This window comes from Sus scrofa, chromosome 15 (genome assembly GCF_054392235.1).
Source record: "Sus scrofa isolate SSC_HxYL_T2T_F1_AM1 chromosome 15, Sscrofa_HxYL_maternal_Yorkshire_Landrace_v2.0, whole genome shotgun sequence".
Classification (NCBI taxonomy): Eukaryota; Metazoa; Chordata; class Mammalia; order Artiodactyla; family Suidae; genus Sus; species Sus scrofa.
Genome location: NC_139397.1, coordinates 47,178,707 through 47,201,215, shown reverse-complemented (window position 1 = coordinate 47,201,215; position 22,509 = coordinate 47,178,707). Strand labels below are relative to the sequence as shown.

Sequence of the window (22,509 nt, the reverse complement as noted above, 5' to 3'; positions counted from 1 at the left end):
TTGAGCAGTAGGATAAAAGGAGGGAACAGAGGAGTTCCCATTGTGGCTCAGTAGGTTAAGAACCTGATGTAGTCTCTGTGAGAACATGGGTTCAATCCCTGGCCTTGCTCAGTGGGTTAAGGATCTGGCATTGCCACAAGCTGTGGTGTAGATCACACACACAGCTCGGATCCTGCATTGCTGTGGCTGTGGTGCAGGCGGGCAGTGGCAGCTCCGTTTCAACCCCTAGCCTGGGAGCTTCTACATGTGGTAGCTGTGGCCCTAAAAGTGCAAAACAAACAAACAAAAACTGATAATACCAGACAGGATGGCAGGAATTATTTACTATAAGCATACAATGGATACTGCACAGAGGATATGTATTTAGCCAAGCAAGGATGTTCATGGGGCGGGGCGGGGGGGCAATTTTAAAGTAGAGTGTGCACTCCATGTTTTATGCATCAGAGCCAGACAGGCCTACATTATGCATGGAAACAGCCAGAAGGACATGGAATCACCATTGGGAGATACTGACTCTGGGTTTCTCAGTGGTTTTTCTTTCTTTCTTTTAAAAAAAAATCAATTGATCTATATTTTGGTGGCCATGCCCACTGCACGTGGAAGTTCCCAGACCAGAGATTGAACTTGAGCCACGGCAGTAACAATGCCAGCTCCTTAACTCACTGAGCTACCAGGGAGCTCCTCATCAATGATTTTTCTTTATACTTATATTTTCTAAATTTTCTGCCCAGACCATATATATTGCTATTATAATACAAAGTAAAAACATATTGATTTAAGAAAATTCAGTCCTGAGTGGCAACACCTGTCCCTGGAGGAGATAGGCATTAAATAAATTGAATTACGGTTTAACGAGGGCCAAAGAAGCCGACACAGAGGGGAAACAGGAAAGGAACCAAGAGAGGCTGATGAGAAAGGGATGATCTGGGAGGCCTTCCTGGAGGTGACCTCTGGGGCTCTAACTCAATGGGGCTTGATGAGCAGGCAAGGCAGGAGGTACACAAAGGCAAGACTCCTACAGCCAGCGCCTGGGAACAGGGAGGGGAGGGCGTTCAGGGAGGGAGGCTGGAGGCTGGCCGGGGACAGACGGAGGGGGCCGTATGCCAGGAAGGCCGCATTCTCGCATTCTCATAGGCGGCTGCATGGAATTTTTGTGAACTAAAAGCACGTTTCTGTAAAAAAACAAAGTAAAGATTTTTTCTAGCAGCTTGTGAATTAACTAACAAATGAGACCAGCTTGTATTTTTTTTTGTTTCTGATTTAAGCCGCCAATTTCGCAGTCTTTGACAGGAGAAATTTCAATACAGAAGGCGTGTAAACCAGAGCCGAGCACAGGGTATGAATAAGGCTTCCAAAGCATATGTCCTCAGACCATCAAAAGGACAAGGGAGGGACATGGAAATGCCACTGAGCCTCAGTAAATAGCCTTCTTGGGTCCATTACCAAGTCAAAAACCTGCAGCAGGAGGTGTGGGTGGCCCATGTCGGACCCCAAACATTAAGTGCTTTACAGCCTCTGGTGAATGAACAAATGAGCTTCTTTTCACACAGAAAAGCCACTGACCCTGTGAATCCAAGCGTAGTCTTTGCTGCATCTGTGATAATTAATTGCCCTAATTCCCAGCTTGCATAGAGAGTGGAGAGATATTTATAACTTTTACACAAGCATTTTCCAAGGTTGGGTTTAGCGTACTTTTGGGGATCTCCTGCTTTTTGCTTCAGGGAGATTTCAACACTGCATATTAAAATGTCCTTTTTTCTTTTCAAGCAGCGAGGCACAGGTGACAAGGGCCAGGGTTGTGTAATAATATTCTCTTTCAGGTGTCGAAACCAAAGCAGAAAATGCCATCAAATATTGTGTGTCCCTGTAGGGAAATGTCTTCCCCACTCACTCCACAATTTTTATTGGTTTTATTTTAAATGCATGCCAGGCACACGTGCCACTGAGGGTTTAACTGAGAGCAAGAGAGCTCGGTCTCCGTCCTAGGCTTTTCCAGGAAAAGGCATGGTTCCAGGTGGGGCACCCTCTAGGCAGCCGTGACCGCCACAGACCTGGGGGCATGGCCAACCTGCCAGGTACTGGGATGCTTGTTTGCAGGAAGGCGGGACGCAACACGCCTCATGAAGTAGCCCCATGTTTTCTATGCCTCTGAATGTCTGCTTTCCTGTCTATGACTATGGGAGCCTTGAATCTAACTCTACGTATAGAAACCAAAGTTTTTTTGTTTTTTGGTTTTTCTTTTGCTTGGTTTTTCTTTTGCACAGGTTTTAATGAACAATGCATTTTTCAGGACTAACCATGTAAATCAAAGGAAGAGGGAATTTTGTTTGGCGTGATGCTTTACCCAGAACTGTTTATTGTTTGCGAAAATCCCATCAGCCTGGCGGAGGGCAGTGGTCTGAGTCATTCTGAAACCTCTGTGGGTCTGAATTAGGATGAGTCCATATCCAGAAACAAGCTTCTGAACACTTCATTCTGCACACGTGTGTCATGGGCCCAGACATTTTGATATTCAAATTCGTGTTCTTAGTTAAAAGTGACCTTTTTATTTCTCTGTTTTGTTAGAGCTCAAGCAAATGTATAAATAAGCAGACACATGCAGTTGACCCTTGAACAATGCGCGGGTGGGGCGGTGCCCCTTCACAAGGTCAAAAGTCTGAGTGCAGCTTCGAGTCAGCCATCCAGATGCGCAGTTCAGCCCCACTGCAGGACTGACTGCTGAGAAATTCCGCCCGTAACTGGACCATGCAGTTCCAGCCTGTGTGGTTCAGGGTCAGCTGTATACTCAGAATAGCATGTGGAGGTGGGTCACACACAGAGTTTCCTTTGAATCAAGGGGATATTGTGAAATATCATCCTTAGAAACATGACACTTGGCTTGGGAAGTTTAGGAGCCATTGTAGGGGTGGGGGAGTTTTTCACGTGCTTGCCTGCTGGGTCATAAGTGCACAGAGTTCGGAGGGTGCAAGGCGAGGTTACCCGAAACCCTTGTGGGCCTGAGGAGACCGCTCCTGGGGTCCCCACGCTGGCTCAGTGCACCGCGGTGGAGCGGGGGGGGGGGGGGGGGGGGGCAGGCGGTGCTGGGAGGCTGCTGAGGGAGGGGCCTGGCCGGGAGGGAGGAGGTGCGGGGGGGCGGGGCTTGCTCCAGCGCAGGGAGTCGGCTTCTGATGACCTGAAGTCCAGTTCTAACCTCACGCTCTCCCAGGAGCCCCGAGATTCTCAGCTGGGGCAATTCTGTGCCCAGGACATGTGGCGACGTCAGAGACAGGTCTGGTTGTCTTCCAGGTGGGGGTACTGCTACCGGCTGCTGCGGATGCTGCTCAATGCCCCTGGTACCCTCTACTCCCCACAAGGCCTCCCCTGCCCCGGGAGAGAGCTGTCCTGCCCTTTGACCTCTTGCCATGAACACTCATGAGGATCCACTCGGTCACACGCGGACCACATCCTTATCTCTAAACGTGGGGAAAGTAGAACATCTATGCCCTCATATCCCAGGCCTGTGAAATGACTGATGATTTTCTGAGTGTCTTCATTACACTCTGATGACTCTAAGATCAAAGTCTGATGGATATGGGATCAATGAGGCAGAAGGATTTAGTGGACTCCTGGCTGGCCGTACTTAAAGCCCCTATGTCCTTCGGTGAAGAATTTATTCAGCATGTTACTTGAAGGCCTGTCACAGGCCTGAGACGACAGCAGGTACTAAAAGTGATGCCCTGAATAGGGATGCAGCTTGTTGGGGTTAACCCTGTGTGCTGGTCATTCATTATGTCCTGTCTGTCCCCATGGCTGGTCACTCTTCCATGTGCTGGACACTTTCCCTGTGCTCTGGTCACTGTCCTGTGTAGTAGTCTCTGTTCCCATAAGGTGGGCACTGTCCCCATGTGCTAGTCTCTGCCCCCATGTTCTGGGCACTTACCCTGTGCTTTAGTCACTGTCCTGTGTACTAGTCCCTGTCCCCATGTGCTGGGCACTGTCCCCATGTTCTGGACACTTACCCTGTGCTTTGGTCACTGTCTTGTGTACTAGTCCCTGTCCCCATGTGCCAGGTACTTACTCTGTGCTCTGGTCACTCTCCTGTGTACTAGTCTCTGTCCCCATGTGCTCTTCATCAATCTCTTGCCCACCTTCCAAAACCAGGCACCACTGGAAAACAAACACCCTCCTTTGAAACCGCAAACATGCATCTGAAGCAGAGCTATGGGGGTCCAGGTTGGGTCGCTGTCCTGGGAAGCACTGCTGTCCCAGAGGATGCAAGTCTGTTTTTCATTCTTTGCCTCTATAACTACTCATACTGAGAAGGATTCTGAGAAGCGTGGTTTTCTGGAACTGGGTGGTCTTTACAAGCCCAATTCCAACTACCCTGAGGGGGCAGGAATCCTGGGAGAGCAGAAGGGTGGGGGCTTATTCAGCCCCTGAGCGCCCTGGTCCCAGAACCACCAGACACCTCCAGGGCCTGGAAGGACCCTCCTTCTGTTCATCGCTCCCGGGTGTCCTCCAGGATCGCAGGACAAGGGTGTCTCCTCGCCCCTTCCTTCGTGTCCAACGCTACCAGATGCAGGGGTGACTAAGTGACAAGTGTGTGGGGTCTTGTCGGGTGGGAGCCAGATCGTTGACTGGGCAGATGGACTGGGTGGAGGGACAGACTGTGGCGACTGAACAGGAAGAGAATCTGGTCGAGGCAGGCAGCTCTGCAGACAGACATCGGATGTCAGTTCACAGGTGACAAAACCCTCAAGGCCTAGTTCAAATCCAGCTTTCACTCCTGACCTGGGCGGAAGCAAACGCCCAGGGGCTCTCCTGTCTGAGACCATTTGAAATGTCTATTGTAGAAACTGGAGAAAACCCTTTTGGTTTTTCTAAACCACAGACAGAACCCACTGGATAAATGTCCTTGGGAAAGGGGGTGCTCTTAGGTGTATTTCTGTGTGCACATGGAACTGCTCAAGGAGGCACGGCGCCCCCTTTCCAGCAAAGGATGGGGAGCAGCCCACGCCTGGCGCTCGGGGGGAGGCATGGACCTTAGGATGGGGCTGGGAGCAGGGTTGACAGACTCTTCAAACTTGGGGATGTTTTCATTGTTCACCACGACCTTCCTAGCTCTGCCTTCGTCCTGTTCCTTCCCCCCAGCTGCTTCCCTAAGTGCCAGAAGGGAGGCTCCTCCTCCTCAACACAAAATGTTGCCTTCGGAACAGCAGCACAATTAGCACAAACCGCTGAAATGAGCCCCAGAGTCTGGACCAGCAAAGACACAAGAGGGGAGGAATGAGAGAAAGTGACGGGAACGAGAGGCCAGGAGGTGAGAAGTGGGGGTGAGAGCCGGGTGCTGGCCTGAGGGTGCGTGCGGCTGGCAAGCAGCAGTGACGGAGGGGTGGAGGCCCATGTTCCCGGCGTGGCGGACCCAGCTGCCACCCTGTCCTCCCACCACAGATCAGCAGGCCTCTCCCCCCTTCCTGACCCCACAGCTCAGGACAGCCCAGGGTGGGAAGCCTTCTGCCCCCTGAGCTAAGCTGCTGCCCATCATCTCCCCTGACCACTGCAATACTTATCCAAAGTATGACCTCAGATGCTTGGTCTGCTGATGGAGAAAATACCAAAACAAGCTTTGGCAAAGAATAAGATGGACTAGAATTTTCTTTCAATTCTATTGTCTGCTTTGACCTACTTAAAAACATTAAAAAAATCTTTCTCTAATGTTAAGTGTATATTCTGCACAAACCAAAGGTGGAACTAAAAAGCAACTCTCTGTTCAGCTCTAAATCTCTCTAGCTTTTGTTGGAAAAAAAAAAAAAAAGAAAAGAATAGAGCGTATGAGCATTTATTTCTCTCTTCTGTTTTTTAAAATCTTATTTGTACAGCAGCATCTTCAGACAAATTCTTCCAACCCCCACCTTCCGGTTCTGAGATGAAACCTGGGCATCTGAGGACAAGAGGTTTTAATCTTCCAGGGAAGTTTAATGCAGCCAGTGCCATGAAGCCCCAGTAAGAACGCTTTGGAGAGGCTGGCCCTCCGCCCTAAGGGGTCCTGGAGCCCCACGGAACAAAGCCAGCCTGGGGAAGGGGCAAACCTGTGCTGCCCCAGGTCAAAGATCTGGCCCAGTGTCCCTCAGTGATGGTGGTGGGGGGAACGGGAAGGGGAAGTAGGTGTTGGACTCGCTTCTAGGAGGAGGGGGAGGCAGGGGGCTTCTGAGTAAGCCCACAGTCCTGTGTCCACTGGCCCCACCATGGGCAATGGTGGTCCAGGCTGCCCTGGTGGCCAAGAGGCCCCAGTGTGGATGATCGTGGACCAGGCCGCCTGGAGGCTCCATCAGCAGGTGGACACCGGCCAGAGTCCCACCCCAAGGACCACTCAGGCTGGGGACCATTTCCTTCTCTATGCCTCTGCCTCGAGGACCTTACTCAACAGCAGGGGTTGTTCCTATAACAAGATCCAGTCCCTTATCACATGTGATTATTTAAGGATGAATGTTCTGAAGGAACAGCTGGAGGGACGACCCTGTCACTCCACTGGGCACCTCCCAAGAATGTCAAGAACATCAAGTCCTCAGTGACCCACGGGGCAGGGTGGCTGCTGGCAGGAGGCCTGACCACCACCTGACAAACCCCGGGGCTGGAGAAGCACCTGGGTGACCCCATGAGACCCCACCGTGGGGACCCAGACCGCAGGGAGGTCAGACACACGGGTTCCTAATTCATGGGGGAAGACAGCAGGGCCAGAGCGAGAAGAGGAAGCGATGGAAGAGAGGCCCTCGGGCTTTTCAGAGATGGACCAGCCCATCCCTGCAGGCCTGGTCTGGATACTGCCAACAATCCGTCAGACAAACGTGGGTGGCCAGGGCACAGCAGGTGGGTGGTGACTGGGAATTTGAAACTATTGAAGAATATTCTTCCTTAATGATTCACCTGTATTACAGTTATGTCTCAAAAAGAAGAGTCCTTATTTTCCAGGGGGTCGTTCTGAGATAAACAGGGAAAGGACTACGGGGGGAGCCTGGGTTTTGTTTTGTGTCACCTGGACAGGAAGGTGGGTGGGGTGCTGATGGGGCAGGCCTCGCCCTGAACTGGCTGATTCCAAGGCTGGAGGATGAGGGACAGGGTTCATTATGTCACGCTTCCCTGCTACAGGATTGACAGCTTCCATCATGAACACAAATTAAAAAGAACTCTTGGAGGGCAGAGAAATAGGCAATGTTCAGTAAGAGGAGTGGGCATAGGGGGTGGTGTGGGGTGTGAGGCTCTGCAGAGGATGTGCGCCCCAGGAGGTGGGAGGGGAGGCAGGTCTGGGAGTCAGGCACAGGGGCCCAATGCCCAGGGTCGGTCCCTCCTGCAAAGTCTGGGGACACTGCACAGAGACTTCCCAGGTCCAGACACAGAGATAGACAAGAGTTTTGCTTCTCTAGCAACGACTAGACTGGGCCCTGGCTGCATTTATCATGTTCCTTTAGATGTACAGGTAAAAATTTCATATTTAGGTATCACTGGCGTTTGCTAACTACAAGCAAAATTTAAGTCTCTCCCATTGCTATAAAAATAATATTTTATCTAACTACCAATTTGTCCTCTTGAAAAAATCTGCCTGTAAAAGCAGTGTGCTTGGCATTTCCTTTTAAAACAGAACCACTGGGTTTTGGACAACGTACCAGGATGGCACCTGGAATTGCTAAAATGATTTGCAGCCACCTGAGGCAGGAGAAGATTCACAGTTGTTTATCTGTTCCATTAATTGACTGCCTGATGACTCAGCCTGCACTTAGCACTGTCACTCATGATCCCTGAAGATTTCTCTCACGCAGTGCTCGGCCCACAGTACCCGCGGCCAGGCAAGTCCAAGTGATTGCAAACTGGAATACAAATTATGCATATACTAAAGGAAAGCTCCAGACTTTCGAGTTCTGCTAATGGTCCTGTTATCGGATAGAAGTAATTGCAGAGACCTCCTTAAAAGAGGCGGGTGCCTCTCAGTGGCTGGTACACTCAGCGATGGTGTGGTTAGTGGTTAGGCGGTAATGGGAAGGAAAGGACATAAAAAGGAGAATTCCGGAGTTCCCATTGTGGCTCACTGGTAACGAATCTAACTAGTATCCATGAGTTGCAGGTTCGATCCCGGGCCTCGCTCAGTGGGTTAAGGATCTGTGTTGCTGTGAGCTGCAGTGTAGCTCGCAGACGTGGCTCGGATCCTGAGTTACTGTGGCTGTGGTGTAGGCCAGCAGCTGTGGCTCCCATTTGACCCCCAGCCTGGGAACTTCCATATGCTGTGGATGCGGCCCTGAGAATAAAAACAAAACTGGTGAGTTCCACGACAGGCCACCTCCAGCCATCCGCTGTTTTTAATCTGCTTTGGGTTAAAGCACACCTCAGAGGCCAGCTGCATTTTCTGTGACCACGCTCGCTGGCCTTTTCAGGAAGTAAAGATGCTCCTGTCAGATAAGCCTGTGAACTACTCAAGCAGCAGGCAATCCCTGGGCCACACCAGCCACTTTCAGAGAAGAAAACACAATCCTGGGCTGAAACATGTCCAGGCCTGGTGCTGTATCCTGCCACCTTGGAGGCCCTGAGGCCCTGTCATGCACGGAGGGCTCCAACAGGCAGGCAGTGCCCAGTGGCCCGGACCCAGGTCAGATGCAGCAGCCCCTCCCGCCCCCCTTACCTGAAGATAGTGGCAGGGCCGCAGCGGCGGCTTCAGGTCCTGGGGCACCAGCGGCTGGTCCAGGTTCAGGGAGCTCTTGCGGTAGGCTTCCTTGGCCTGGCTCACGGTCAGTGTGGACCAGGAGCTCCGCTTCATGTACTTGGTGTCTGGCGTGAGCGCCAAGCCCTCGCAGGCTGAGCACTTCACGTCGTTGTTGCTCTTGGAGGTCCGAAGTGAGAGGTCCCCGAAGGGGCCCTGCAGCGCATCAGGGTAGCAGTGGGCGCTGTGGGCCACGTGGCGCCTGTTGGCCACACTGGAGGCGCGGTAGGTGCTGTCGCTGTCCAGGTTGTCATCCGAGCTCCACCAGCTGCTCAGGCCCGAGCGGTGCTTGCCCTCGGGCTTGCGCTCCTTGCTCTTGCTCCGCTTGCCGTGCTTGGCATGGTGGCCGTGCTGATGCTCGTCCGGCCGGCCGTCACCCTTGGTGCCGTTGGCATGGCTCTTGGCCGAGCCCTCCAGAGAGTGGGACTTAGTGAAGAGCTTTTGCACTGAGTGCACGAGGTGCCGGATGCGGCCCGGGCTCTCACTGCGCTGCTCAGCAGCCGCCGAGGTCCGCTGGTACTGCAGTGTGTGGAAGCCGTCCCTGTGCAGGGGCAGCTGCTTCTCGAACTGGTCCAGGAGGTTGGCCGGGATCCTGTTGGTCTTGGCGCCGGCATGGGACACGGTGCAGTCGTCCCGCGTGTCGTAGTGGGAGCTGTAGTGCATCCGGGGGAAGGTGCTGCTGGACACGTGGTCGCCCAGCACCACGGGCATCACCACACAGTCCGAATGGATGGAAGTCCTGGGGGAGCAGCGGTGGTGCTCCACGGGGCAGCTGTCCGCCGGGCTGAGCAGGTAGGGCTGCCGGGTCTCCTGGCCATGGTGGAGGTGGCCGTGGCCATGCTCGAAGTCCTCGGGGGGCGTCAGGCCACAGGTGTGGCCAGAGCACAGCTGCGGCGGGTTCCGACTCCCGGAGAGCCCTTTCATAGTCCTTGGGGCCGGCAGGTACCTCTCCTCATTGAAGTGCTGGGTTGGGGACCATGAATACTGCTGGTCTGTTGAGAAAACACAGAAGCACCCGTGAGACTCAGCAGGGGTGGGGAGAACTGGGACAAACCCTCTGGGCGGGGTGGGCAAGGGGCTTGAAGCCCACCCCTGCCGAAGGCACTGTTTTTCCCAGAGGTTACCCCTGGTCTGGGCATTCAAATGAACAATCTTTTTTTTTTTTTTTTTTTTTTAATACCACATCGACTGCTCTAAGGTATAAAAACATGAAGAAGAGTAAGCTCTGCTATTCCCTGGGGTGGGTCTACAACTACAAATATTTAATGTCCAGGATGTTCATCAGGTCTCTTGAGAGCAAGACTTTGTAGTTTTAAACAAATGGGAAACATGGAGGGGAAACAAGTTACATTTCAAGTAGATTTGAATGCTGTGGTCCAGTTTAAGGACTAACATTTATTTATCTATTTAATCAGTGGTATTGCTGGGGCGGAGTGTGGGGTGGGGGTGCTGAGGTGCCAAGGGCACAGGTACTGGTCGTGAGTCCTTTAAAAGCTGTATCCTTGCTTTGCAGGTGGAGCCGGGGTGGGGGATGGGGGGCTCTCTCTCCTCACTTCCCATTTCAGATTTTTGACTTTGAGCTGTAAGATCCTACTCAGGAAAAACAAAAAAGCTTTGATTTGTGAGCTGCGCTATTACACACAGACCCCCAAACCTCAGGTGCAATGTGCGGGGGGGTTGAGGGTTTGCTACTGCTGGTTGTAGACCCTGCTGGGCCTCCCAGAAGGAAGGCAGTTGAGCTCAGGGGTTGGAATGGGGGCCTTTGGACACAGAGTAGTTAGGGTCCCAGTTCTGCCACCTCTAACCTGTGACTCTAGGCAGGATGCCCTTTCCTAAACTGTGTCCTGGTAAAGCAACTGGTGGAGCCCCAGGAGGAGGGCACCTTGTGTTATGCCTGGAACTGTTATCATTGTCAGTATTTCTCAAGTTCAGGGTATCCTGGACTCTAGGCTTTGCTGGAGAGGCCAATGGCTTCACCTCTGCTTCCTGCTATCCCAGTGTTTCTGTCTCTGCTGCTTCCAACTGGCTACCCAACAGATGCAGGAAACACAGACTATTACAGCAGATGCTCTGCCTATATAGTTTGTGTATATAACATACATATCTATATATGATATGCATACATAGTATGATATGCTATAATACAGTATATACAGATTATTCTAGTATATAGCATATATATATATAAAATACACAATATGCATATATGCCATATAATGTAATATATAGGAAATATAGATTTTATTATATAGTGTATAGCATGCACTTATAGTATGTATATATAATGCACACATCTGTATATAAAATGCTTATATAATACATAAAGTGCATATAACATATCCAGGAAATAGAGTCTATTACGGTATATGATATGCACATATAACATGGATAGATAATGTGTACATTAATATAGAATATATGTATATAATATGCATATATTATAACATTCAGGAAATACAGACTATTATACTATATAATATGCTTATATAGTTTATATAATGCATATGTATCTATATATAATATGCACATATAGTATACAATGTGCATATAATATATACAAGAAATACAGACTATTGTAGTATTTAGCATACAAATATAGTACATAATATGCATATATGGTATATAACGTAATATATACAGAAAATACAGATTCTATTATACTGTACAGTATGCACTTATAGTATATATACAATGCATATATCCATATATAAAATGTCTATATAGTATATAAAGTGCATATAATATATGCAGGAAACAGTCTACTATGGTATACTGTATGTACTATAAAATGTGTATATAATGCATATATTTATGTAGTATATATGTAACATGCATATATTACAATATATTCAAGAAATAAAGATTCTATTATAGTATGTAATGTGCTTATATGGTTTATATAATGCATATATAACCATATAAAATATGCACATATGGCATATAAAATGCATCTAGTATAGGAAGTAGATCCTATTCTTGTGTACAATATGCATACATAACATGTACATATGATGCAAACACTCACATGTAATATGCATATACTATAACATATCAGGAAATACAGATGTGGAAAGCTGATTCCAACAGGAAAACAGCTGAGAAGAAACCCTCGGGTTTTGCCTGGAGAGGATGTGGCAGCCCCACCAATATTGTTCCACTGGCTGGGAGCATGCAGGCCAACTGGGTCCAGGTGGGCCGTCTCCCTCCCTATGTCCACGCCACCTCCCCCAGGGACCAGGCTGTGCCTCCTCCTCTTCATCAGGGCCACAAGGCTGCTCTGGACAGCAGGCAGCCTGCCGCACAGCCTGAGACAGGGTGCAATGTCTCCCTCTCTCTGTCCCTCTCCCGGCTGTACTTACCCTCCCCTTCCTCTCTGCCCACACTGGCTCCCCCTTCCCACCTCTCCCACCCAAGGCTCTGCCCTGAGTCCTGGTCCCCAGGGCCACAGCAGCTGCCTGCTGGTTGCCTTGCTGTCCCAATTCTCTGCTTGTCCATGGCCACAGCTGAGTTCCCCAGACACCCCCAGCCAGTCCATTCTCTGCCCCCACCACCCAGCCCTGGTCCTCGCCCTGCTGCCCAAGGCCACCTCGAGGATGGCAGCTCCGTGTGGCTATGTGCCAGCCCACCCTGAGCCAGGCGAAGTGTGGATGCTCCCAGTCGTGGGCTGACAAGTTGGGGCCCCCACTTCAGATTCCTCTCTCAGTTATCCTGTGAAGCCCCCTGTCTCTGATCACAGAGAACCACTGCTCCTAACTACTCCCCGGGCTTTCTGCACGTCTGCTCCCAGTAGGTGCTTCCTCCAAGATCTGTGCTCTGAGACTCAGCTCCAGGCCACCAGACTCAGAAGCCCCCTGTGCACTGTCCTTGGGTTGAGGGTGGGGCTTCTGAGTCGGAAACGTGTGAGGGCCTTGTTTCCTCAGGAAAGAAGCTGTCGGGGAGTTCCTGTCGTGGCGCAGTGGTTAACGAATCCAACTAGGAACCATGAGGTTGCGGGTTTGATCCCTGGCCTTGCTCAGCGGGTTAAAGATCCGGTGTTGTGGTGTAGGTTGCAGACACAGCTTGGATCTGGTGTTGCTGTGGCTCTGGCATAGGCCGGTGGCTACAGCTCCGATTCAACCCCTAGCCTGGGAACCTCCATATGCCGCGTGTGCGGCCCAAGAAATGGCAAAAAGACCAAAAGACCAAAAAAAAAAAAAAAAAAAAAGAAGAAGCTGTCGGAGCCCTGACCCCTCCCTTGCTGTCCCAGGCCGCCTCCCCAGGGCCCAGTGCAGGCCTGGCTGAGGGTGCAGATCACCAGCTGCCCTACTGCACAGAGAGCCCTCCCCAACTACAAGCCTACCCTGTAGCACATTGCCTGCAACCTTGGGGGCTTGACACCTGCACTCAGAGACCACCCACTCTGACCCCCAGGGTGGCCTCCGAAGGACACTGAGGGCCACCGTGGGATGTGGAAAGGAAGCCGAGAGGCAGCAGGCTCTGGTGCCAGCAAACCCAGCCGGCTTGGGGATGGACTTGAGGGAACATTGTCACCTGCCCAGGGACAGCGGCCTGGTGACTGGTCCAGGGTGCTGAGATGGAGCAGGACCCTGGGGGGTCATCTGGGGGCACAAGCCCTTCTGCATTCCCTGTTTTTGGCTTGAGGAAAAAGACTTTAGTCTTCTAGGCCTTCCTAGAGTCCTGCCTTCCTGGACTCCTGAAGAGCAGACCCAAGCAGTTACTAAGTAGGCAAGCGAGGGAACATGGGAAAGAAAGGAAAAGCAGTCAAGCAAGAAAGAAGAGTAACAAGAGCTTAAACAACAGTTCAGGGCAAGGAGTCCTAGTTCCTCCCCTAGGGATAAACACACCATCTGCCACACCCTTGGAGCTGTCCCGCAGAGACCCCTGCCCAGGTGGGGGATGGAGAGAACACGCTGAGACCCCAGGCCAGTTGCAACCAGGAGCCTGAGGATCATGAGTCCTGGAACCTTGCCCCGTTCCTGCACCATCAGTCACTCAGAAGAAAGTCGTGCCCCCTGCAGCCCCCACCCAAAGGCTGCCCTTGAAACCTTACGCCAGGCCAGCAGTAACACGGATCCGAGATGAACCTACGTCTCCCACAGTTGTTGATGCCTCTCGATCAGTAAACCTTTCCCTGCTTCAAACTCTGATGTTTCCACTTGTTTGGCCTCGCCGTGCATTGGGCACACAAACGTGGGCTCGACAGCAGTGTGGGTTCAAAATGTCCCCTTTTCAGAAGCACCACTTGCCTGGGCCAGCTTGGGCGTGGAAACGTATTATAAGAAAGGGATTGCTGAGCAATTAGGGGTAAGGCTTATACCTGGGGTGACTGACAGCGGGAGAGAAAGTACACCTGTCTGGAGGGGCCCCAGGGGGGCTGGGGGTAAGGAGGGGGCAGGACAGGGGTCTCCAGGTCCAGGTCGGGGCCCTTTACCTCTGCTGTCTTCACCTCATCACAATGTGAGGTGCCTGGGTGTCTTGGGGGTGGGGGGTTGGGGCTCTCCTGTAATAGCTGAGGAGTGCTTTCCTTCCAACAGCCAAATTATCGCCAGAGCACTTCCACATATCAAGAAGGGATATTTTAGGTTACATTATATTTTAATATAATTAAAAGCAAGTTTTCAAAGGAAACTCAGCACTCAACTGATAAATAGCAGAACTGTGTTCTGTAATCTAGAATTTACGGCAGCATAAAGTTGTCATCCTATTATCTTTTGCTTTATTTTTCCATTAACATGTAATTTAATACAATTCTAATCTCGCTCCGTATTAAAAAGCGAGCCATTATCGCCCCACTCACGTATCCCATTTCTGCCTAATGTTTAGCCTGGAAGCTACGTTATGAATGTGGCTACATAAAAGAACAGCATAAAAGAGACAAGTTTTGCTGAAATGAATTAAATTTGATTATGCAACATGTTGATAACATTCTCATTTCCCTGCCCAGGAATGAATTCCTTGATGCAGGTGTGGAGACGCATGTACTACCTCTCAGAAATATAACAACACACAAAATAATAACCTACCGTAAATAATGGCAATACTAAAACATATAATGAGGGCTTGTACTATAGGTTTTTTTTTTTTAATAAGTCTACATAACATATAATAAATACTTAGGGGCTGGCAATTTCTTTTTGTGAAAGTGAGGTAACACAAACACGAAAAGTGGAAGGCATCTTCGCTTCCTAATTCTTAGCTATTCACTGAACTCTTTTTTGTTATTAAGGAAAAGAAAACAGCAATTATCATCATTATTCATTAACTGTCTCCCCCAATTCAAGCTAGAATGTAAATGCACATTTTACTGCTGGGTTTCACGAGACTGGTGGCATACCCGATCTAAAAAACACATTTTGAGTGGTGGAGTTAAGCTTATTAAAACCCAGTGAATGTGATGGAGTGCTCACTGTGTTTGGGGCTGGGTCACAGGCTTTGCCCTCCTCGTGGCCCCCAGGGAGCAGGGCCTGTTCCCATGGCAGGCTGAGGAGACCAAGGCTGGGGAGGGGTGGAGTGGGGTTCCTGAGACTGCACTGCAATGCAAACACACACGTGCTCACGTCCACACCCACAGCAGCTGCACTGGAGACCCAGCCTCCAGCTCTGTTGGTCTGTTGCCATCACAGGCTGCTGATGGATGGGGAGTATGCAGGGGCCCTTGGGCCCTTCCCGGTGAAGCCAGGCTTGGGGGTCCACCCCAAGCACAGCCTAAGCCCCCTAGCTGGGTACATGCCATGGCGATGGGCCCAGGTGTTTTGGGGGAGCGTGAGGCCTGGACTGGCCACACCCTGGCTGCAGGGACAGGCACTGCTGGCCCTTCCCGACAGGGGCGCTTGGAGGTCCTTCCCCCAGGAAATTGATTTTGTCTCCTGACACCTGCATTGCCTGCCCATGCCATGCATTTCCATCTGATCTCATCTGCCTCCTGGGAAGGCACAGGCCCTCCATGCTATCACATGCTCCTGCATCACTTGGGAAGGACAAGTCAGCTACAGGAGGAAGGCCACTGGACTAAACAGAAAGAGCAGCTGGAATGAGACAAAATGAAAGAGCAAAAACATTGTCACGCACGCCATGGTGTTGCCTGCTAAAGAATGACGTATCTTCCCAAACCATTAAACTCACCAACATTTCCCCAGAAATGTCAGTGGGGTCTCATGTGAAACCGGGAGCTGTCCCTTCTGCCCTGCTTCATCTTCCCATCCTCCCCCTCCTCCCTCCTGCTGCCCTCCAGGCAGCACCTGCTCAGCCCACCTTCCTTCTCACTCCCCAGGAGCTGCAGGCCACCCTGCTGTCTTGCCAGGACCCTGCAGCACAGTGCAGTTCAGGGAAGACAGAAAGAAAGAGCCAAGTGGACCTGTTCCTGTATTTACCATGTGAAGACATGAGAGATGCGGCTCATCATGTCAAAGGGAGCCTATTTAAAAACCCCTTAAAATTTCCTCAAAAATTGAAACGTTCAAGATCTGTATGTTGACAACTACAAAACATGGTTGAAAGAAATTAGTGATGCTTTAAATAAATGGAAAGCGATCCCATATTTATAACTTGGAAGAATTAGCATGGTTAAGATGGGACTATTCTCCAAATTGGCCTGCACATGCAACGAAATCCTCATCAAAACCCCAGCTAACTTCTTTGCCAAAATTCAAAACCTGATCTTCAAATTCACAGGGATAGGAAAAGAAAACTACATATAAAGTTGGTAGAAGGAAATAATACAACTCAGAGTGGGGATAAATGAAGTAAGAAATAGTACAGAGAATCAATGAAATAAAAAAGTTGTTTCTTCAAAAAAATCAAAAAATTGACAAACCTTTAGTTAGACTGAAAAGAAAAAAACACTCAAATTACTAAAATCAGAAAAAAACTGGTGGATTACTACTAATCTTGTATAAATAAAAAAGATTTTAAGGGAGTACTAAGAGCAGTTGCATGCCAGCAAGTTAGATAACCTAGATGAAATGGACAGAATCATAGAGATACGCAAATAACTTTAAGATAAATAGAAAATCTTGACAGAACTATAAGACAGAACTTATAAGTAAGGAGATTGAATCAGTAATCAAAAGCCTCCCAACAGGAGTTCCCCTCGTGGCTCAGTGGTTAACAAACCCGACTGGCATCCATGAGGACGCAGGTTCGATCCCTGGCCTTGCTCAGCAGATTAGGGATCCGGCATTGCTGTGAGCTGTGGTGAAGGTCACAGAAGCGGCTCAGATCCTGCGTTGCTGTGGCTGTGGTGTAGGCTGGCGGCTGAAACTCCGATGAGACCCCTGGCCTGGGAACCTCCATATGCCGTGGGTGTGGCCCTAAAAAGACAAAAAGACCAAAAAATGAAACAAAACAAAACCACCCAACAAAGTAAAGTCCAGGACCAGAAGACTTCACTGGTGAATTCTACAAAATATTTACAGAAGAATTGACACCAATCCTTCTCAAACTCTAAAAAAAAAAAAAAAAAAAATAGGAGAGGAAGAAAAACTTCTTAACTCCCTTAAAATTACCAGCATTACCCTGATATGGCAGCCACAGAGAGAGATCACAAGAAAAGAAAGTTACAGACCAATATCCCTTATGAATATAGAAGCAAAAATCCTCAACAAAATCCCAGCAAACCTAATCCAGCAGCACAATAAAGTGATTATACACCAGGGCCAAGTTGGATTTATTGTGGGAGTGCAAAGATGGTTCAACATGACAAAAATCACTGGGATGGTGAGAATAACGTATATAAAATACCATATATTAATGAGAACCTACTGCATAGCACAGGAAAATCTACCCAATAATTTGTAATAACCTATATGGGAAAAATAACGGGTATCTTTATGTATATGACTGATTCATTTTGCTGTATAACAGAAAGTAGTACAACATTGTAAGTCAACTAGACACCAATAAACTTAAATTTATTTATTTATTTTTTTTGGTCTTTTTGCTATTTCTTAGGCCGCTCCCACGGCATATGGAGATTCCCAGGCTAGGGGTCGAATCGGAGCTGTAGCCACCGGCCTACGCCAGAGCCACAGCAACGCGGGATCCGAGCCGCGTCTGCAACCTACACCACAGCTCACGGCAACGCCGGATCGTTAACCCGCTGAGCAAGGGCAGGGACCAAACCCGCAACCTCATGGTTCCTAGTCGGATTTGTTAACCACTGCGCCACAACGGGAACTCCCAATAAACTTAAATTTAAAAAAATCAATCAGTGTATTATAATACATTAACAAAATGAAAGAAAAAAACCCACAATCATGTCAGCTGATGCAGAACTAGCATTTGAGGAATTCCTGTTGTGGCTCAGTGGTAATGAACCCGACTAGTATCCATGAGAACGTGGGTTCGATCCCTGGCCTTGTTCAATGGGTTAAAGGTCTGGCATTGCCATGTGCTGTGACTACAGGTTGCAGATGCAGCTCAGATCTGGCATTGCTGTGGCTGTGGTGTAGGCTGGCAGCTGCAGCTCCGATTTGACCCCTGGCTTGGGAACTTACACATGCCACAGGTGCTACCCTAAAAACCAAAAAAAAAAAAAAAAAAAAAGATTGGCATTTGACAAAATTCCACATGATTTCATGATAAAAAACACCCAGAAAGTCAGAAATAGAAGGGAATGTCTTCAACATTACATTACAGTGGCATTTATGAACAACCCACATACTCACTGTGAAAGAGTGAAAGCTTTACCTCTAAGGTCTGGAACAAGACAAAATTGCCCACTTTTGCTGTTGGAAGTTCTAGCCAGAGCAATTAGATAAGAAAAACAAAGAAAAAGGCATCCAAATTTGAAAGGGAGATGTAAAACTATCTATTCACAGATGACATGTTCTTATATAGAGAAATTCCCACAGAACACATGAGAAGGCTATTAGAACTAATAAAATCAACTAACTTGCAGGTTACAAGATAAAAACACAAAAATCAGTTGTGTTTCTACATAAGAGCAATGAACTATCCAAAAAGGAAATTAGGAAAACTATTCTATTCACAATAAAATCTATGAGGATAAAATACCTACATCTACATTTAACCAAAGAGGTGAAAGATTTGCACACTGAACACTAGGAAGCGGTGGTGGAGATGAAAGAAGAAATGGAGAGACATCATGTATCTCTGGATTAGAAGACTTAATATTTTTAAGAGTTCAAGGCTATCAAAAGTGACCTCCAGATTCAACACAACCCCTACTGAAATTTCAGCTGGTATTTTTGCAGAAGTGGAAGAGCTAATCCTTAAATTCAGTGGAAATGCCATGGGTCCCAAGCAGCCAAAACCATCTTGCAAAAGAAGAACAAAATTGGGGGACTCACATGTCCCAATTCCAAAACTTACTACAAAGTTACAGTAATCAAACAGTGTGGTTCTAGCATAAGGATCCATGTAGAGACCAATGGAATAGAATTAGGAGTCCATTAATAAACCCAAGCACCTATGGCCAGTTCATTTCTGATAAGGCTGCCAAGACTGTTAAATAGAGAAAGAACAGTCTCTTCTACAAAAGGCGCTGGGACAACTGGATTTCCACATGCCGAAGAAGGAAGTTGTACCTCCACCTCATGTTATGTGCAAAAATGAACAAAATGGAACAAAGACTTAAGACGAAAGGGATGAAAGTATAAAAATCTTAAGAGAAAAACATATATGCACCTCTTTGTGAATGTGGATTACAAATGGTTTCTTAGATATGTCATCAAAAGCACAGGGGAAAAAAAGAAAAAAAAGTTAAAATGGACTCCCTTAATTGAAAAACTTTACAGCTTTAAAGTACACCACTAGCAAAGTGAAAAGATAACCCAGATAATAGGAAAGTTTTTTGCAAATCACGTATCTAGTGAGGAAACTATCTAGAATGTATAAAGAACTCTTACAACTCAATTATAAAAGATAAATAATGAAAATAATGGGCAAAAGAGCTGAATAGACATTTCTCCAAAGAAGATATAAAAATGGCCAATAAATGTCCATGAAAAGATGCTTGACCACCACCAGCCATCAGTGAAATGCAATTGAACCCACAACGAGATACCCCTTCCCACTACCAGGATGTCTACATAAGTGTTGCTGAGGATACAGAAGAAGGGAAGCCTCATGCCCTGCTGGGGAGGTGGGGCAGGTGTTTCAGAAGTTCTTCAGAAGGTTAAACACAGAGTAACCACTTGACCCGGGAATTCAAATCCTAGATAATTGCCCCAGAGGAACAAAGGCAGAAGCCAACAAAAACTTATACCTGAGTTCATAGCAGGATTATTTGTAATAGTCAGAAAAAGAAACCCCCCAAATGCCCATCCATGGATGAATGATAAACAAAAGTAGTTATGTCCATCGAAATGGCATATTATTCTGCAATAAACCATTTAAGTATGGAAACATGGTACCTGATGGCTGGACCTTCAAAACATGCTGAGTGAAAGGGGGGGTCACAGAGGACCACCGTTACGGGATCCCACTCCTATGAAGTGTCGGAAGGGCAAATCCTCAGAGGCAGGAATTAGATTATCGATACCAGGAGCTGGGGTGGGGAGTTGGGGTGACTGCTAGGGTGTGGAGTGATGAAAATATCCTAAGATTGACTCTGCATGGTGGGTGCACGTATCTGTAAATATGAAGGAACCATTGGCTGGTACATTTTAATAGTGAGTGGTGTGGTATATGAATTACATACCCATAGACCTCTTACAAATGAATAAATATTATATGATGGAAGAAGACATAAACAAAACCACAAAATTGAATGTATACAAACTTTAAAAATGTTATCCTCATGTGTTTAGACCTCAGTAAAGGATTTGTGCAGTGCCGTTTGGGAAAGCAGTGCGTTTGGCTTGTCTGTTTGCTTCTAAATGTCCTTTCTTTGCTACGGGGGTTCCACTGCTGTGATTGCCCGGTGGCTCAGGGCCAGTGTGTGGTCCATGACAGTCACAGTGTCTCCCTTAGTCCATCATTCTTACTGCAAGTTCCTGGATCATGGTTACGTACCTGCATTTATATTTCATCAGTGTATTTTACATGGTTTTGTTATTTGCCTTTCATATTCTTATAAAACAAGACAAGGTATAAATTAGTAAATAAACTAACTTAAAGTGATCTGATAATATTAGTCCAGGTTATACAGCAAATGTATAATCACCTGCTGGATAACCGCTGGGGGAGAATGAATGCGCTGGGACCGCACAGGGCACAGGGTCTGGAATCCGGCCTGCTTGAGTCTGAGCTTCTCTCACATCCGCTGTCCAAGATCTGGCCCTGTGACCTCTCAGGAACACCATGAATTTCCTCACCCACTTGAGGTGCTCCATTTATTTACCTAGTAGTTCAAAGGCCTTCAAACTGGGCTGTGCACCAGCACCCCCCAGGGGAAGCAACTGCAAGGCAAGTTCCTGCGCGTTGTCCCCCACACGGTGGGATCTCACCTCAGGGATGCAGCCCACCCGCCTGTAAACGGCAGAGGCTGCCCCAACTTCGGGTTGGCTGGGGTTGCACGCAGAGGCTTCCTCTGTGGCTTTGTGCCCCAGCCAATCTTTTGTCTGAGTCACCATGTACACGGCAGTGTCCCGTGAAGCACTACCTGTCCATCAGGCTGGCAGCTGCATGATAATGTCAGGAGAGAAGCTAATACAGAAGCTCTGTGCCCAGCGCTCTGCCAGGGGCAGGACCTGCCCCGAGGCCCCTGAGCAACACTTAGATCCTCCACCATCTTCTAAGGCTGGAGTTGCCAGAAGAGCAGTTACTATTTTCAAGCAGCTGGAGCCTTTGTAAGGGAGGTTCTGCCCCAAACCCCTGCCACTTCCAAACTGTGATGTGCTGAGTGCAGTTCTGTTGAAACGATTCTACTGCTGAGCTTTTCAGGCCCTTTGCTCTGCTTTTCCTTTATTAAAAAAATTTTGCTTTTATAAAATCACGGCCCCCAGTGGACAAAACCCTCAAAGCTTGTGTGGTTTCCACATTTTCAGAGGAACAGCTGTGTTACGCTGGGAGTGAAGGCTGCCGTCCTCACTGCTGGGGGCCGTGTGGGTGCCAGGTCATAAGCCTGCAGGCTTGGGACCCTCCCTGTGTGTAGACACGCTGCAGCTCCCCGGACCCCTGGTACTGCCATCTGTGGGGGCAAAGTCAGCTGCCCTCTCATCTCGGACTGGACAGGCCAGGAGGAGGTCTGTCTGGTCGTGGTCCTGGTGTTTTTCTTTCTCTCATTGGGTCACAGATGCCCAGATGGAGTAGCCCCGGGGGAGAGTTCAAGGTGGGGCCTGTGGGAGCCTCTGTCCCCTGTCCTCTCCTGCTGACCACCTGGTTCAGCCGTCATCCATACTGCCCATCCCAGACCCTGCCTGGACACAGGCCGTAGCAGGTGGGAGGTGAGACCCTGCAGAAACCAGGAGCAGGCCAGCAGGCAGGGGGAAAGCAAGGGGCTGGCAGTGTGCTCTCTGCTCTCACCAGGGCTGTGCACCCCCACTGCTTGGATGGGGGTGTGAAAACCACACAGATGTGTCCACTTCTGACACCCACTGATTTGTGCTTGATGAGCCAGGGCCCTGGGAACACACACTGTTTTAGCTTTCGGGGCTCCTTTGGACACGTATGCTGTTTACTGCCACATCAGACAAAAACCTCGTGTGTCAGATCACATCCCTGGCGTGTTGGAGGAAGAGATGTATCCTTCCGTCCAGGAGGCCGCATGTGGGTGCTGGGAGGTCCCGTCTCCAACTTTGGCCCTTTCAGAAATTTCCAGGCAGCATCTAGAGACTCCATATCCAGGACAGAGGTTTGAACAATGACGGTAAACCCCAGTT

At 48.8% G+C, this 22,509-nt stretch overlaps 1 protein-coding gene across 18 annotated transcripts in view; it reads right to left on the bottom strand.

Annotated features, from left to right (window-relative positions):
- DLGAP2 (DLG associated protein 2) overlaps nt 1-22,509 on the bottom strand; it is a 666,739-nt gene that overhangs the window by 84,367 nt on the left and 559,863 nt on the right. For 17 of the 18 annotated variants that reach the window (XM_084998159.1, XM_084998164.1, XM_021074622.2 and 14 more), the window contains one exon: nt 8,648-9,717. In XM_084998159.1, the coding sequence (XP_084854285.1) occupies nt 8,648-9,717 (1,070 nt within the window). 18 annotated transcript variants of the gene reach the window in all.